The 15575-nt window shown below is 44.2% G+C and overlaps 1 protein-coding gene across 2 annotated transcripts in view; it reads left to right on the top strand.

Annotated features, from left to right (window-relative positions):
* pcbp4 (poly(rC) binding protein 4) overlaps positions 1-7609 on the top strand; it is a 145069-nt gene extending 137460 nt beyond the window's left edge. The window contains exons 13-14 of one of the 2 annotated variants that reach the window (XM_014168308.2): positions 4182-4351; positions 5907-7609. In XM_014168308.2, the coding sequence (XP_014023783.2) occupies positions 4182-4351; positions 5907-6309 (573 nt within the window). In that variant the 3' untranslated portion in view covers positions 6310-7609. Of the gene's footprint in view, positions 1-4181; positions 4352-5357; positions 5602-5906 lie in introns of those variants that run through there. The other variant, XM_014168310.2, reaches the window with a different exon arrangement.
* Positions 7610-15575: the final 7966 nt, after the last annotated feature.

The raw sequence follows: 15575 nt of genomic DNA, 5'->3' as shown, positions 1-15575 counted from the left end.
GTCCCTCCATCACCAGTCTCCTTACATTAGGGCCCCTCCATCACCAGTCTCCTTACATTAGGGCCCCTCCATCACCAGTCTCCTTACATTAGGGCCCCTCCATCACCAGTCTCCTTACATTAGGGCCCCTCCATCACCAGTCTCCTTAGATTAGGGCCCCTCCATCACCAGTCTCCTTACATTAGGGCCCCTCCATCACCAGTCTCCTTACTTTAGGGCCCCTCCATCACCAGTCTCCTTACATTAGGGCCCCTCCATCACCTGTCTCCTTACATTAGGGCCCCTCCATCACCAGTCTCCTTACATTAGGCCCACTCCATCACCAGTCTCCTTACATTAGGGCCCCTCCATCACCAGTCTCCTTACATTAGGGCCCCTCCATCACCTGTCTCCTGACATTAGGGCCCCTCCATCACCAGTCTCCTGACATTAGGGTCCCTCCATCACCAGTCTCCTGACATTAGGGCCCCTCCATCAAGTGCTTCAAGCCTGACACTGGACGAGGCTTAGACCTGGGCTCAAATACTATTTGAAATCATTTTTGTCATTTCAAATACTGAAATACTGTATGTGGCCTTTACTGCCCGGTTAAATGGAACCAATAGAATAGTTGCACTGGGCACAGATGTCAATTCAACATCTAGTCCATGTTGGTTCAACATCATTTCATTGAAATGACGTGAACACAATGTTGATTCAACCACTCCAGACAGACTTGATCAAAAAGCTAAACGTGTTTGAAATATTTCAAGTAGTATCTGAACCCAGGTATGATCCTGATCTCTGACACTGGGTTTTTCTGTCTGTGACAGATCCATTATCCCTCATCAATTATCCCTTATCCATTCTCCCTTATTCATTATCTCTTATCCATTATTCATTATCCCTTATCCATTATCCCTTATTCATTATATCTTATCCATTATTCATTATCCCTTATCCGTTATCCATTATCCCTTATTCATTATCCATTATCCCTTATTCATTATCCATAATCCCTTATTCATTGTCCCTTATTCATTACCCTTAATCCATTATCCCTTGTTCATTATCCTTAATCCATTATCCCTTGTTCATTATCCATTATTCATTGTTCCTTATCAATTCTCCCTTATTCATTATGCATTATTCATTGTTCCTTATCAATTATCCATTATTCATGATCTCTTATCCATTATTCATTATCTCTTATCCATTATTCATTATCCCTTATCCATTATCCCTTATTAATTATCTCTTATCCATTATCCCTTACTAATTATCTCTTATCCCTTATTTATTGTTAATTATCCTTATCCATTATCCGTTATATCTTATCCTTAATCTATTACTGCTTATCCATTATCCCTTAAACATGATCCATTCTCCCTCATCCATTATTTCTTATCCGTTCTACCTTACCCATTATCTGTTTCCCATGATCCATTAACCATTATCTGTTGTCAATGATCCCTTATCCATTATCCCTTATCCATCATAAAGAGAAAGTTACAGAGGCATAAATATCATACCAATCACCAAAATGCTAACCTCCCCTGTTATTGTAATGGTGAGAGGTTAGCATGTCTTGAGGGTATGATATTTGTGAGTTTGTGACTTTCCCATTCATCATTATTCACAATTAATTCAGGATTATCTGTAATCATGGTAGCATCCACATTAGAAACATATTATATTCTAATTTACAATAAAAGTGACTCCAAAATGACACAATATATTATTTACAATTCATTACTATTGAGCACATAGTAATCTGAAACCAAAGCCAAAACAAACAGCAAAGGCATTCAACAGGTTTGTCACAAGCTTGATGTAATTATTGCATTCTAGGAATATGGGACCAAATACTTAACTTATTATTACTTTAATACACATATAAGTGAATTTGTTCCAATACTTGTAGTCCATTAAATGGGGGGACTATGTACAGAAAGTGCTGTAATTACTAAACGGTTTACCCAATATGGATGAAAATACTCTCAAATTAAAACAAAGTCTGCACTTTAACCTCATAGTCATTGTATCATTTCAAATCCGGAGTGCTGGAGTACAGAGCCAAAACAAACCAAAATGTGTCGCTGTGGCCATACTTTTGGAGCTCACTGTAACTAGAAATAAAGTGATCGATAGTAAACAGTAGCAGGAGCGTAGGTGATGAGTCAAAACAAAGTCACTGCAAAAATATTCTGATAGTCCGGCTTGCTACACTATATATACAACAGTATGTGGACACACCTTCAAATCAGTGGTTATGGAAGACCACAGCCAAACCCATTGCTGACATGTATATAAAACTGAGCACACAGCCATGCAATCTCCATAGACAAACATTAGCAGTAGAATGGCCTTAATGAAGAGATGTGACTTTCAACATACCGTCATAGGATGCCACCTTGACAACAAGTCAGTTCGTCAAATGTCTGCCTTGCTAGAGCTGCCCCGGTCAACTGTAAGTGATGTTATTGTGAAGTGGAAACGTCTAAGAGCAATAACGGCTCAGCCGCGAAGTGGTAGGCCACACACAAGTTCACAGAACGGGACCACCCAGTGCTGAAGCTCGTAGCGCATAAAAATCGTCTGTCCTCTGTTGCAACAATCACTACCGAGTTCCAAACTGCCTCTGGAAGCAACGTCAGCACAAAACTGTTCGTTGGGAGCTTCATGAAATGGGTTTCCATGGCCGAGCAGCTGCACACACGCCTAAGATCACCATGCACAATGCCAAGCATCGGCTGGAGTGGTGTAAAGCTCGCCACCATTGGACTCTGGAACAGTGGAAACACGTCCTCTGGAGTGATGAATCACGCTTCACCATCTGGCAGTCTGACGAATTAATCTGGGTTTGGCGGATGCCAGGAGAATTCTACCTGCCCCAATGCATAGTGCCAACTGTAAAGTTTGGTGGAGGAGGAATAATGGTCTGGGGCTGTTTTTCATGTTCGGGCTAGGCCCCTTAGTTCCAGTGAAGGGAAATCTTAACTCTACTGCATACAGTGACATTCTAGACGATTCTGTGCTTCCAACTTTGTAGCAACAGTTTGGGCAAGGCCTTTTCCTGTTTCAACATGACAATGCCCCCGTGCACAAAGTGAGGTCCATACAGCAATGGTTTGTTGAGATGGGTGTGGAAGAACTTGACTGGCCTGCATAGAGCCCTGACCTCAAACCCAACGAACAACTTTGGGATGAATTGGAACGCCGACTGCGAGCCAGGGCTAATCGCCTAGCATCAGTGCCCGACCTCACTAATGCTCTTGTGGCTGAATGGAGCAAGTCCCCACGGCCATGTTCCAACATCTAGTAGAAAGCCTTCCCAGAAGAGTGGAGGCTGTTATAGCAGCAAAGGATGGACCAACTCCATATTAATGCTCATGATTTTGGAATGAGATGTTTGACAAGCAGGTGTCCACATACTTTTGGTCATGTGGTGTATTTGGTCAACTATTTAACTAACCATTTAGCAGTCCCCTCTAGTCACATTCTATCGTTCATTTATCATCTCAGCCGGTTGTTTCGTACTGCGTTTCCATTAACCAGTAAACAGAAACACTAGCTGGACTTGTGTCCAGAAGGCAAAACACTTATGAAGTTACCTTGGTAAGAAATCAATAGTCACATAGCCTCAGGGATCTATGGGCTGTAGCAGTTAGAGTAGCTGGATGCAGTGTACAGATGGACTACCGCTAGTGTTTGTAAGGGAATTGACCCCTGATTTGGAAGGTTATTGGTTTTTCTACTAGGAGATGAGTTAGGCTTTGAGACACGATGAGGTTAGAGCGAGTGTATGTTTGTTTATAAAACTCAAGACAGTGTTTTTTCCATGATACACAAACCTTTACATTTATGTATAATGTATTCTTTATCCTGTGAAGTCACATTGCGATTCACGTCTCTTTTTTTAAGTGAGCCCTGGACATTTAGTATTATGAATAGTAAATTCCTTCTTTGTGGTTATTGTGATCTGATTGTCATGGTAACCTTCACGTTCCTCCTTTAACTCGTTAGCTTTATCATCGGGCATCAGATCACCAAGATTAACACACACATCTCTCTCCTCTCGTCCTAACGGTCCCGTCTTTCTTCCCCAAGCTCATCGGCTCCATCATCGGGCACCAGGGCACCAAGATTAACACACACATCTCTCCCCTCTCATCCTAACGGTCCCGTCTTTCTTCCCCAAGCTCATCGGCTCCATCATCGGGCGCCAGGGCACCAAGATCAATGAGATCCGGCAGGCGTCAGGGGCTCAGATAAAGATTGGTAGCCAGCTGGACAGCACCAGTGATAGAGCCGTCACCATCACAGGGACCCCCATCTCTATCAACCTGGCCCAATACCTCATCACCTCCTGGTAAGACAAAGCTCTGGTCCTCTGTTGCTCAGTTGGTAGAGCTTCTAACACCAGGGTAGTGGGTTCGTCAAATGTATGCACTCATGACTGTAAGTCACGTTGAATAAACGTGTCCCCTGAATGGCATATATTTTGATATGTATTGTTATATATTAACTCTGGCACCACTCAGGGTTTACCTGGGCTGTGTTCAGTAGGCACAAAACAGAAGAAAATGTTCCAATATGTTTTGCAACGGAAAATGAATATAGACCTTTCTTATTGGACAAGTCCAGGTAGTCCCTCCTTGTTTCAGTCCGTTTTCTTCGGTTCGGTGCCTAATGAACATAACCCTCGTCAAGCCTCATGATACAAGGGGGGGCATTTCACTGCTTCAACACAGTCTTAACTTTTACCTACCTCCACAGATTACAGATTTCTTTAATCTTGTTGTAACGTAATGTTGACACATTCATTTTCAACAGCTCGTACTATAAGAAAAATAGCAACACATTTTAAAGTATGTACTAAAACTGTTTAGTGGAACAATAACGCATTAATACGCTGATTAAAATCAAGTCTTTTATCTTGTGATGATTATTTATGTTGTGTGACTGCTCTCGGAAGGACCTCTCCCCTCCAATCAGAAGAGATGTCAGACTACATCGTTCACTCACCCTCTCTGTTACCAAGTGTTGCATCAGACAGTTGAAAGTGCTGAATTTTGAACATACCCCATTTCTACAAAGAACAAAGATTTGACTGTGTAGCCAGATGGACATTCCAAGCTATCATTTAACCCTAAAAAACACACTGTAGTCATGCTGCATTAGAAATTATACACTGTATATTACACTGTATTACACGTTGCATACACATTGTATTATTATTACAGACAATACAAATACAAATACATTATATATTTATTTATTTACATATTGACAAATACAATATGTATCTTTGATCCTTTACAGAATAAGGAAAATCCTAATGAACTTTGAACTTATTTGTGTTTCCCTTACCCAAGCCCTTACCCAAGCCATCACCCTGACTTATAGCACCCACTCCTTTCATGAGAGCCAGAAAGATCCTCCCCCCTCAAATAATCTGTTACAACCTCCAGAAAAAAACACACCTCTTTTATCATTTAGATTTTTAATCTCCTTTTTTATTTGATTTCTTTAATTCCACTCAATTTTTTTTTAACATGTCTTTTATTTCTTTAACCTTCTAATCCTTTTCCATCCGTTACTCCCTCCTTCCCTCCTTCCCTTGTCCTTCCCTCCTTCCCTCCTTCCCTTGTCCTTCCCTCCACCCTCCTTCCCTCCTTCCCTTGTCCTTCCCTCCTTCCCTCCTTCCCTTGTCCTTCCCTCCACCCTCCTTCCCTCCTTCCCTTGTCCTTCCCTCCTTCCCTCCTTCCCTTGTCCTTCCCTCCACCCTCCTTCCCTCCTTCCCTTGTCCTTCCCTCCACCCTCCTTCCCTCCTTCCCTTGTCCTTCCCTCCCTACACCTCCAACCCCCCCCTCTTCCTCCTCTTCCTTCACCTCCTATCCTCCTCCTCCTATCACCATGTGCAGTTTAGAGACCGCCAAATCCACCGCCCAGTCTTCCTCCATGTCGACCCCTGCTGACCTCACCATGGCCTACAGCCATCCGCCCTCCCCAGCCCAGTCTTCAGCTGTGGCTGCTGCCACCCTGGCTGCCATGGGCTGCCCTGGCATGTCCCACTCCCACCCCCACGCTGCAGTCCCCATGATGGGCACCCACCCCTATGGAGCCCTCCCCCTCTCCAGCCTCCTTGGAATGCAATCCATGAAATCCATCCAATCTGTACCCTTCCTGGCTTTATCCAACCCTGCCGCCAATGCAGCCGCTGCCGCTGGGGCCCATGCCCAGGCCCAGATCTCCTATACAGCGAAGATCTCCTCGGCCAACGGGATCGGGAAGAAACCGGAGAGACAGAAGTTTGCGCCATACTGATGACGTCCGTCTCCATCCCTCCATCACTCCATCCTTCTCTCCAGCTCTCACTTCCGTCCCTGAGACAAGAAAGAAAGGGGGGAAGAATGGAGGGAAGGTCCGTTTTTGTTGTTGTTATATTCCTCCATTCTCTTCTCTCTTGTAGTTGCGTAGTACATTTTAGAGACTTTAGCCCTTATCTCGTATAGCTTTAGCCCTTATCTCGTATGGCTCATATAGAAAGCTATATTGATGTTGTCAGGCCAAGGAAGCCTATCAAGCCATAGGCTGTATCTCAGATGGAACCCATCTCAGATGGAACACATCTCAAATGGAACCCATCTCAGATGGAACCCATCTCAGATGGAACCCATCTCAAATGGAACCCATCTCAGATAGAACCCATCTCAAATGGAAGCCATCTCAGATGGAACCCATCTCACCTTTATAGTGCAGTTCTGTTGACCAATGGTGCTCCAGGGTTCTAGGGCCCACCAGGGTTCTGATAAAAAGTAGTGCATTATATATGGAAAAGGGTTCTGTTTGAGATGCAGCCGGAGACTATTCTTACCTTCACTTTTATCCTCCTCTCACCGTCCTTTCATTCTACGCTACTGCTTTTATTTATTATTGACTTCTACTGAAATATTCCCGCAACGAGTTTATACATTTAAACACTGGTGACTGATGCTCGACTGTAAGTTCCTGTATCAGCTTTTATACAATGTGTGTTCCTTCCTTTATACAACTCCAAGGTTTTTTTTTTTTGTATTTGAAGAACGATGTAAAACAATATATGTTTTTAAAAATGACTTCAGACCTCTCTTTTAGTGTTATTTTGTCATGTTTTTTTGTCACATTTTATTTGAAATGTGTTGTTTAATTTATTTTATTTATTATGACGAATATTACTTTTACAATAAAATGTTAGTTTTTTGGGGGGAAAATGGCTCCAGGTACTACTACCAAGACTACTAATTCTTCTCTTCCTTCCTGTCCTGAGTTTTGACTAAAGAAGGTATTTCCTCCTGTCTCTCACCTCAGAAGTGGTATCTCCTACTAAAGCAAGGTTTTTTTTAGCAACGTTAGGTTTTTATTGAATAGAGAAAAAGTTTTTTCCCACATCTTATATGTCAATATAATAAATAATTTAACACGCTAAAAGCAGGGTACATGCATTTCCAACTGTCCTACTGGGATTTAAACAGCTAAAGCCCACTTGGGATGAGGGTTGAGGGATGAGGAATGAGGGATGAGGGGTGAGAGTTGAGGGATGAGGATTGAGGGAGGAGAGGTGAGGAATGAGGGATGAGGGGTGAAAGTTGAGGGATGAGGTTTGAGGGGTGAGGGATGAGGGGTGAGAGTTGAGGGAGGAGGGGTGAGGGATGAGGTTTGAGGGAGGAGGGGTGAGGGATGAGGGGTGAGAGTTGAGGGAGGAGATTTGAGGGAGAAGGGTGAGGGATGAGTTTTGAGGAATGAGGGAGGAGGTTTGAGGGAGGAGAGGTGAGGTTTGAGGGAGGAAGGGTGAGGGAGGAGGGATGAGGGAGGAGGGGTGAGGGGTGAGGTTTGAGGGAGGAGGGGTGAGAGTTGAGGGATGAGGGGTGAGAGTTGAGGGGTGAGAGTTGAGGTTTGAGGGATGAGGGGTGAGGGAGGAGGGGTGAGGGATGAGGTTTGAGGGAGGAGGGGTGAGGGAGGATGGGTGAGAGTTGAGGGATGAGGGAGGAGGGGTGAGGGAGGAGGGGTGAGAGTTGAGGGATGAGGGAGGAGGGGTGAGGGATGAGGGGTGAGGTTTGAGGGAGGAGGGGTGAGAGTTGAGGGATGAGGGGTGAGAGTTGAGGGGTGAGAGTTGAGGTTTGAGGGATGAGGGGTGAGGGAGGAGGGTTGAGGGATGAGGGAGGAGGGGTGAGAGACGAGGGATGAGGTTTGAGGGAGGAGGGGTGAGGGATGAGGTTTGAGGGAGGAGGGGTGAGGGATTAGGGGTGAGGGGTGAGGGGTGAAAGTTGAGGGAGAAGGGAGAAGGGGTGAGGGATGAGGGGTGAGAGATTTCAGGGGTGAGAGTTGAGGGGTGAGAGTTGAGGGGTGAGGTTTGAGGGATGAGGGAGGAGGGGTGAGGGAGGAGGGGTGAGGGATGAGGTTTGAGGGAGGAGGGGTGAGGGATGAGGGAGGAGAGATGAGGGATGAGGGAGGAGGTTTGAGGGAGTGGGGTGAGGGATGAGGGGTGAGGGGTGAAAGATGAGGGAGGAGGGTGAGGGAGGAGGGGTGAGGGATGAGGGAGGAGGGGTGAGGGAAGGGGAATGAGGGGTGAGGGAGGAGGGGTGAGGGAGGAGGGGTGAGGGAAGAGGGATGATGATGTTTTTCTCACCCCGGTTGTCAAACTATTGTGCCACTTACTAGCTATTCTTGACTAATTCTGCATGTTTGCTCGGCCACACACTCACACACACACACACACACACACACTGGAACACACACTGAAACACACACACTGGAACACACACACTCACAGACACACACACAAGCGCGCACACACACACATTGGAACACACACGCACACACATACTGGAACACACACTGGAACACACACACACAGGTTAAAATACACATTGGGCTGGGTCTTTGTGTTGACAGACTCTATAGACCTAAATAACCACAAGTAATGTGAAAGACAAGCAATACTGAAGTGAAGGAGTGCATCTGCTGTAGCCTACAGACCAATAGAGACAGACAGGACAACATATATACTACTACTACTACTACTACTACTACTACTACTACTACCACTGTAATACATTATAACTCTATCTTACAGAGATGTTTTGTGTTGAGTTTTTATAAATATGCCGTAAAATATGAACTCACTTATTTTTATAAAAACACCGAAACGAGTTGTAAGTTGTAGGGAATTTACTGTGTTCACTCACTAGTAAATCACTCATTCATAGTCTGTCTCAAAAGCTACCTTCTTCCCTGTACAGTGCACTACATTTCACCACACTCGCTTGACATGTAGTGCACTGTATTAGCTAGGGTGTCTTTTTCGGGATGCAGACATCCACTGAACGTTGTTGTCAAAAACCTCCAGTCCACCGTGTGTGTTTTCTGTTCTCTCCTAACGTCTCTCACTGTAGCCCATTTGCATGAGTTCAACTTGAATTGATGTCTATGCAAAACATCTCTTGACGTTTCAGCAAAATGTATTTGTTGTTCTGCGTAGCTTGTAGTATCACTGAGACAATACTGACTGGTAGGAAAGAACTCAAACACAGACTAGTTTTGGAGAGGATACAGGGGGATTAGCTAGGGGAGCAACAATCTAGTAACCACCCCCTGGTTTTATACAAATCCCAGTTGGAAGATTCCCGGAATCAGAAGGCAATCATCTGGAAATCTGCAATCCTCCAACCAGGATTTCTGGAAAACCTGGGAATTTTGGAGAAAGTTACAAGAATTTTTGCGACCCTAGGATCAAGCAATGCGGCATTTGTTTTGGCATAGTTTTTTAACCATAAGGATAACTATATAAAAGCAATGATCTCATTCCAACTCTTTCTAATGCCGGGAGGCACATTTCAGTTGAAGGCATTCAGTTGTACAACTGACTAGATACCCCCCCTTTTCCCTTTCCTTTAACACACAATATGCACATGACTATAACCCAATCAAAAGGACACAAATACAATACAATATTGCACTTAAACATGAGCGTTTCTGTTATCATGGCAGAATAGATATCAACATATTCTATTGATTAAATACCATCACACTTCTTGCAATGTCTTTTTTTTTTTTGCTTGAGTCCTCACAGGAAAAGTTCTGTCATTTGAATCCACATGAAGTTTTCCTCTGTTGTTTCTTTCTATACATGCCATTCTAATAAACAAAACAATATGCATCTACTTCGTTCTACCAGTCTCCTTTTTCCTCTCTAAGCATTTTTTATTAAGCCCAGCAACTGTAGCTAAGTACCTAACACACAAATGAGCACAAGTCTATGATGTCTGTTCAATTCAAATGTATTTAAATTAAAATGACTAGATTCAGTCAGATTGACATCCACATAGTGTTGTTTTGGTGGTGTCAGAGCTGTCAAATCCATAAGCGTCTCGTTCCGTTACCTTGCCATTGGATACAATGAAACCACACCCCACTATAATCTGTGAAATCCCATGCAGCTGCGTTAGATGTTTATGCAGCCGCAACGCGTTACAAGTTCAAACACTCAGATTAGATTGATGGGCATAAATCCCCCCCCCCCCCCCCCATCCAAAATAACATGAAAACAGGCATTAGCCTCACATCAATGGTTTGACATTTGAGAGTCATTATTTCTAACATCAATAGAGCCTACACTTTCTAGCGGCATTTTGAACTTCTAACGCAGTAGGATAATAAGGAAGTGACTTGTGACAGACAGGAGCAGCTAATCACCGATACGTCGATTCATACCACAGTTACACCGCCAACATTCACCGATACGTCAGCTCATACCACAGTTACACCTCCAACATTCACCGATACGTCAGCTCATACCACAGTTACAGTTGCACGTCAAACACCACCAAAACATGCAGATCTGCTATGTGGATTTTGGCCAACGCTGGTTAACGTTGGAACTGATTAAATATACATTTCTTGTCCTGCGAGGCAACTTATTTTCTTCATTACAAGAAAAGCAGAAGACATGTTCAACCAGTTGGTGGTTGGTAGGCAGGTATTAGTTCATTTAATTATCTAGGTATTATATACTGTAGGTTTCATATGTACCCCAGTGCTGTAATTACATATGTTTAACAGTAGTCCTCCCCACCCCCTCAGTGTAGGTCTCCATACAGGGTGTTATCCTGCTGGCTCCTAGCCATCACCTGCCACCACTATAAAGGCATGGTGTGTATCCTAAATGACACCCTGGCCCAGAACAGAACGGCACGTCCTGCTCTTCACTGTAATCAAAGGCCTACTATTAATACTATGCAAGCCAGTCTCTCTTGGCTAAGAGTTCAGGAACGACTGACTGTGTCTCTTCTTGTTTTTATAAGAAACATTAATGTGTTGGAAATTCCCAAATTGTTTGCATAGTCAACTTACACACAGCACTGACACACACACTTACCCCACCAGACATGCCACCAGGGGTCTTTTCACAGTTCCCAGGTCCAGAACAAATTCAAGGAAACGTACAGTATTATACAGAGCCACGAGTGCATGGAATTCCCTTCCATCTCATATACAGTAAGTGAACAGTTAACCTGGTTTAAAAAAACAAATAAAGCAACGCCTCACAGCACAACGCCTCTCCCCCATGTGACCTATTGGTTGTGTTTATGTACTGACATGTATGTGGAACTGATAGATGTACACACTACATGTTAATGTTTTTAAATGTATGTAAATGGTAAAGTATTTTTTCTGTAATGTCTTTTTCATTATGTGTCTGACCCCAGTTAGACTAGCTGTCTCTATTGGCGTTGGCTGATGGGGATCCTAATAAAATCAAATCAACAACCCTATTCCATTTATAGTGCACTACTATTAACCAGGGCCCAAATGACCCTGGTCAAAAGTAGTGCACTACTATTAACCAGGGCCCATATGACTCTGGTGAAAAGTAGTGCACTACTATTAACCAGGGCCCATATGACTCTGGTCAAAAGTAGTGCACTACTATTAACCAGGGCCCATATGACTCTGGTCAAAAGTAGTGCACTACACTCTAAGAAATAAAGGTGCTATCTAGAACCTAAAAGGGTTCTTAAGGCTGTCCCCATAGGAGAACCCTTTGAAAAACCCTTTTTGGTTCCAGAAGGAACACTTTTGGTTCCATGTAGAACCCTTTACACAGAGGGTTATACATGGAACCCAAAAGGGTTCTACCTGGAACCAAAAAGGGTTCTATGGGGACAGCCAAATAACCTTTTTGGAACCCTTTTTTCTAAGAGTGTATATAGGGAATAGGGTGTCATTTGAAATGAAGTTACAACACAGAGATGACAGCAGGCTATGAATAAACTCACTTTACAACAGAGATGAAAGCACAGAGCTGGAAGCAGGCTGAAAGAAGGCTATGAATAAACTCATTTTACAACACAGAGATGAAAGCACAGAGCTGGAAGCAGGCTGAAAGAAGGCTATGAATAAACTCACTTTACAACACAGAGATGAAAGCAGGCTGAAAGAAGGCTATGAATAAACTCACTTTACAACACAGAGATGAAAGCAGGCTGAAAGAAGGCTATGTAACGCCCTGGCCATAGAGAGGGGTTTTTGTTCTTTATTTTGGTTAGGCCAGGGTGTTACATTGGGTGGGCGTTCTATGTTCTGTTTCTATGTTTTTGTATTTCTTTGTTTTGGGCCGTGTGTGGCTCCCAATCAGGCACAGCTGAAGTTCGTTGTTGTTGATTGGGAGTCACACATAAGTGCATGTTTTTCCGTTGGGGTTTTATGGGTAATTGTTTCTGTCATTGTGTTTCACCTGACAGAACTGTTTGGCTGTCAGTTTCTTGTTTTGTAGTTGTATAGTGTTCTGTTTAAGAATGAAATATGATGAACACTAACTCCGCTGCGTTTTGGTCCACTCTCTCTCACGGCAGCTGTTACAGGCTATGAATAAACTCACTTTACAACAACACTTTAGACTAATAAATACACAATTAGTAACGATAATATGGCTATATACACGGGGTACCAGTACCAAGTCGATGTACAGGTGAACAAGGTAATTGAGGTAGATACTGTATGTATATATAGGTAGGGGTAGAGTCACTAGGCAACAGGATATATAATAAATAGTAGCAGCATTGTATGTGATGAGTCAACAGGGTTAGTGCAAAGGGGGTTCAATGCAGATAGTCGCCATTTGGTGAACTGTTTAACTATTTAGCAGTCTATTGGCTTGGGGATAGAAGCTGTTCAGGGTCCTGTTGGTTCCAGACGTGGTGCGTTGGTGCCGCTTGCCGTGTGGTAGCGGAGAGAACAGTCTATGACTTGGGTGGCTGGAGTCTTTGACAATTTATAGGGCCGTCCTCTGACACCGCCTGGTATATAGGTTCTGGATGGTGTATAGGTCCTGGATAGCAGGAAGCTTGGCCCCAGTGATGTACTGCGCTGTACGCATTATCATCTGTAGCGCCTTGCGGTCGGATGCCAAGTAGTTGCCATAACAAGCAGTGATGCACCCAGTCAAGATTCTCTCAATGCTGTAGAAATTATTGAGGATCTGAAGGCCCATGTCAAATCTTTTCAGTTACTGAGAAGGAAGAGGCGTTGTTGTGCCTTCTTCATTACAGTGTTGGTCTGGGTGGACCATGTTAATTCCATAGTGATGTGGACACCGTGGAACTGGAAACTCTCGACCCGTTCCATTACAGCCCCGGTCGATGTGGAAGGGGTGTGCTCAGCCCTCTGTTTCCTGTAGTCCGCGATCAGCTCAAAAGGAACACCTATGTGAGAATGCTGTTCATTGACTACAGCTCAGCGTTCAACACCATAGTGCTCACGAAGCGCATCACTAAGCTAAGGACTCTGGGACGAAATACCTCCCTCTGCAACTGGATCATGGGGCCTCATTTATAAAACGGACTTACGATCAATTTTGACCTTAAGCATGACTTAAGAATAGAACCACGTAGCTACAGTGAGGGAAAAAAGTATTTGATCCCCTGCTGATTTTGTACGTTTGCCCACTGACAAAGAAATGATCAGTCTATAACTTTAATGGTAGGTTTATTTGAACAGTGAGAGACAGAATAAGAACAAAAACATCCAGAAAAACGCATGTCAAAAATGTTATAAATTGATTTGCATTTTAATGAGGGGAAATCTCTGATTGTAAGGCACGTTCTGGTGCCATCAATTTTAAGTTAATTAGAGATTTATAGATCACAGGTGCGTAAGTTACAAATGGGCTTCTTAGAACCTGCGTATGCAAGGTTATTTATGCTCAGTATCGTTTATGAATCGAACGTAAGCACACCGTCGAAAATGATCTTACGACTAAGTTCAAGTATAAATCTAAGAACATTTTTATAAATGAGGCCCCTGGACTTCCTAACAGGCCGCCCCCAGGTGGTAAGGGTAGGCAATAACACATCTGCCACGCTGATCCTCAATACTGGGGCCCATCAGGGGTGCGTGCTTAGTCCCCTCCTGTATTCCCTGTTCACTCACGACTGCGTGGACAAGCACGACTCCAACAACATCATTAAGTTTGCTGACGACACAACAGTGGTAGGCCTGATCACTGACTATGACGAGACAGCCTATAGGGAGGAACTCAGACATCTGGCAGTGTGGTGCCAGGACAACAACCTCTCACTCAGTGTGAGCAAGACAAAGGAGCTGATCGTGGACTAAAGGAAAAGGAGGGCCGAACAGGCCCCCATTAACATCGACGGGGCTGTAGTGGAGCGGGTCGAGAGTTTCAAGAGCCTTGGTGTCCACATCACCAACAAACTATCATGGTCCAAATACACCAAGACAGTCGTGAAGAGGGCACGAAATCACCTTTTCCTCCTCAGGATACTGAAAAGATTTGGCATGGGTCCCCAGATCCTCAAAACCATCTACAGCTGCACCATCGAGCGCATCCTGACTGGTTGCATTACTGCCTGGTATGGCAACTGCTCAGCATCTGACTGGAAGGCGCTACAGAGGGTAGTGTGAACGGCCCAGTACATCACTGGGGCCAAGCTTCCTGACATCCAGGACCTATATACCAGGCGGTGTCAGAGGAAAGACCCCAAAAAAAAATTGACTCCAGATACCCAAGTCATAGACTGTTCTCTCTGCTACTGCACGGCAAGAGGTACCTGAGCGCCAAGTCTAGGACCAAAAGGTTCCTTATAAGCTTCTACCCCCAAGCCATAACATAAGACTGTTGAACAATTAATCAAATGGCCACCCATACTATTTACATTTGCCTGTACCCCCGCATATTGACTCGGTACTGGAACCCCCTGTATATAGGCTCCACATTGACTCGGTACCGGTACCCCCTGTATATAGCCTCCACATTGACTCTGTACCGGTACCCCCTGTATATAGCCTCCACATTGATTCGGTACCGGTAACCCCTGTAAATAGCCTCCACATTGACTCGGTACCGGTACCCCTTGTATATAGCCTCCACATGGACTCGGTACCGGTACCCCCTGTATATAGCCTCCACATTGACTCTGTACCGGTACCCCCTGTATATAGCCTCCACATTGATTCGGTACCGGTAATCCCTGTAAATAGCCTCCACATTGACTCGGTACCGGTACCCCTTGTATATAGCCTCCACATTGACT

This window comes from Salmo salar, chromosome ssa22, assembly GCF_905237065.1.
Source record: "Salmo salar chromosome ssa22, Ssal_v3.1, whole genome shotgun sequence".
NCBI classification, from domain to species: Eukaryota; Metazoa; Chordata; class Actinopteri; order Salmoniformes; family Salmonidae; genus Salmo; species Salmo salar.
Note: the sequence above shows the minus strand (reverse complement) of the source record. Positions and strands in the feature narration are given on the sequence as shown.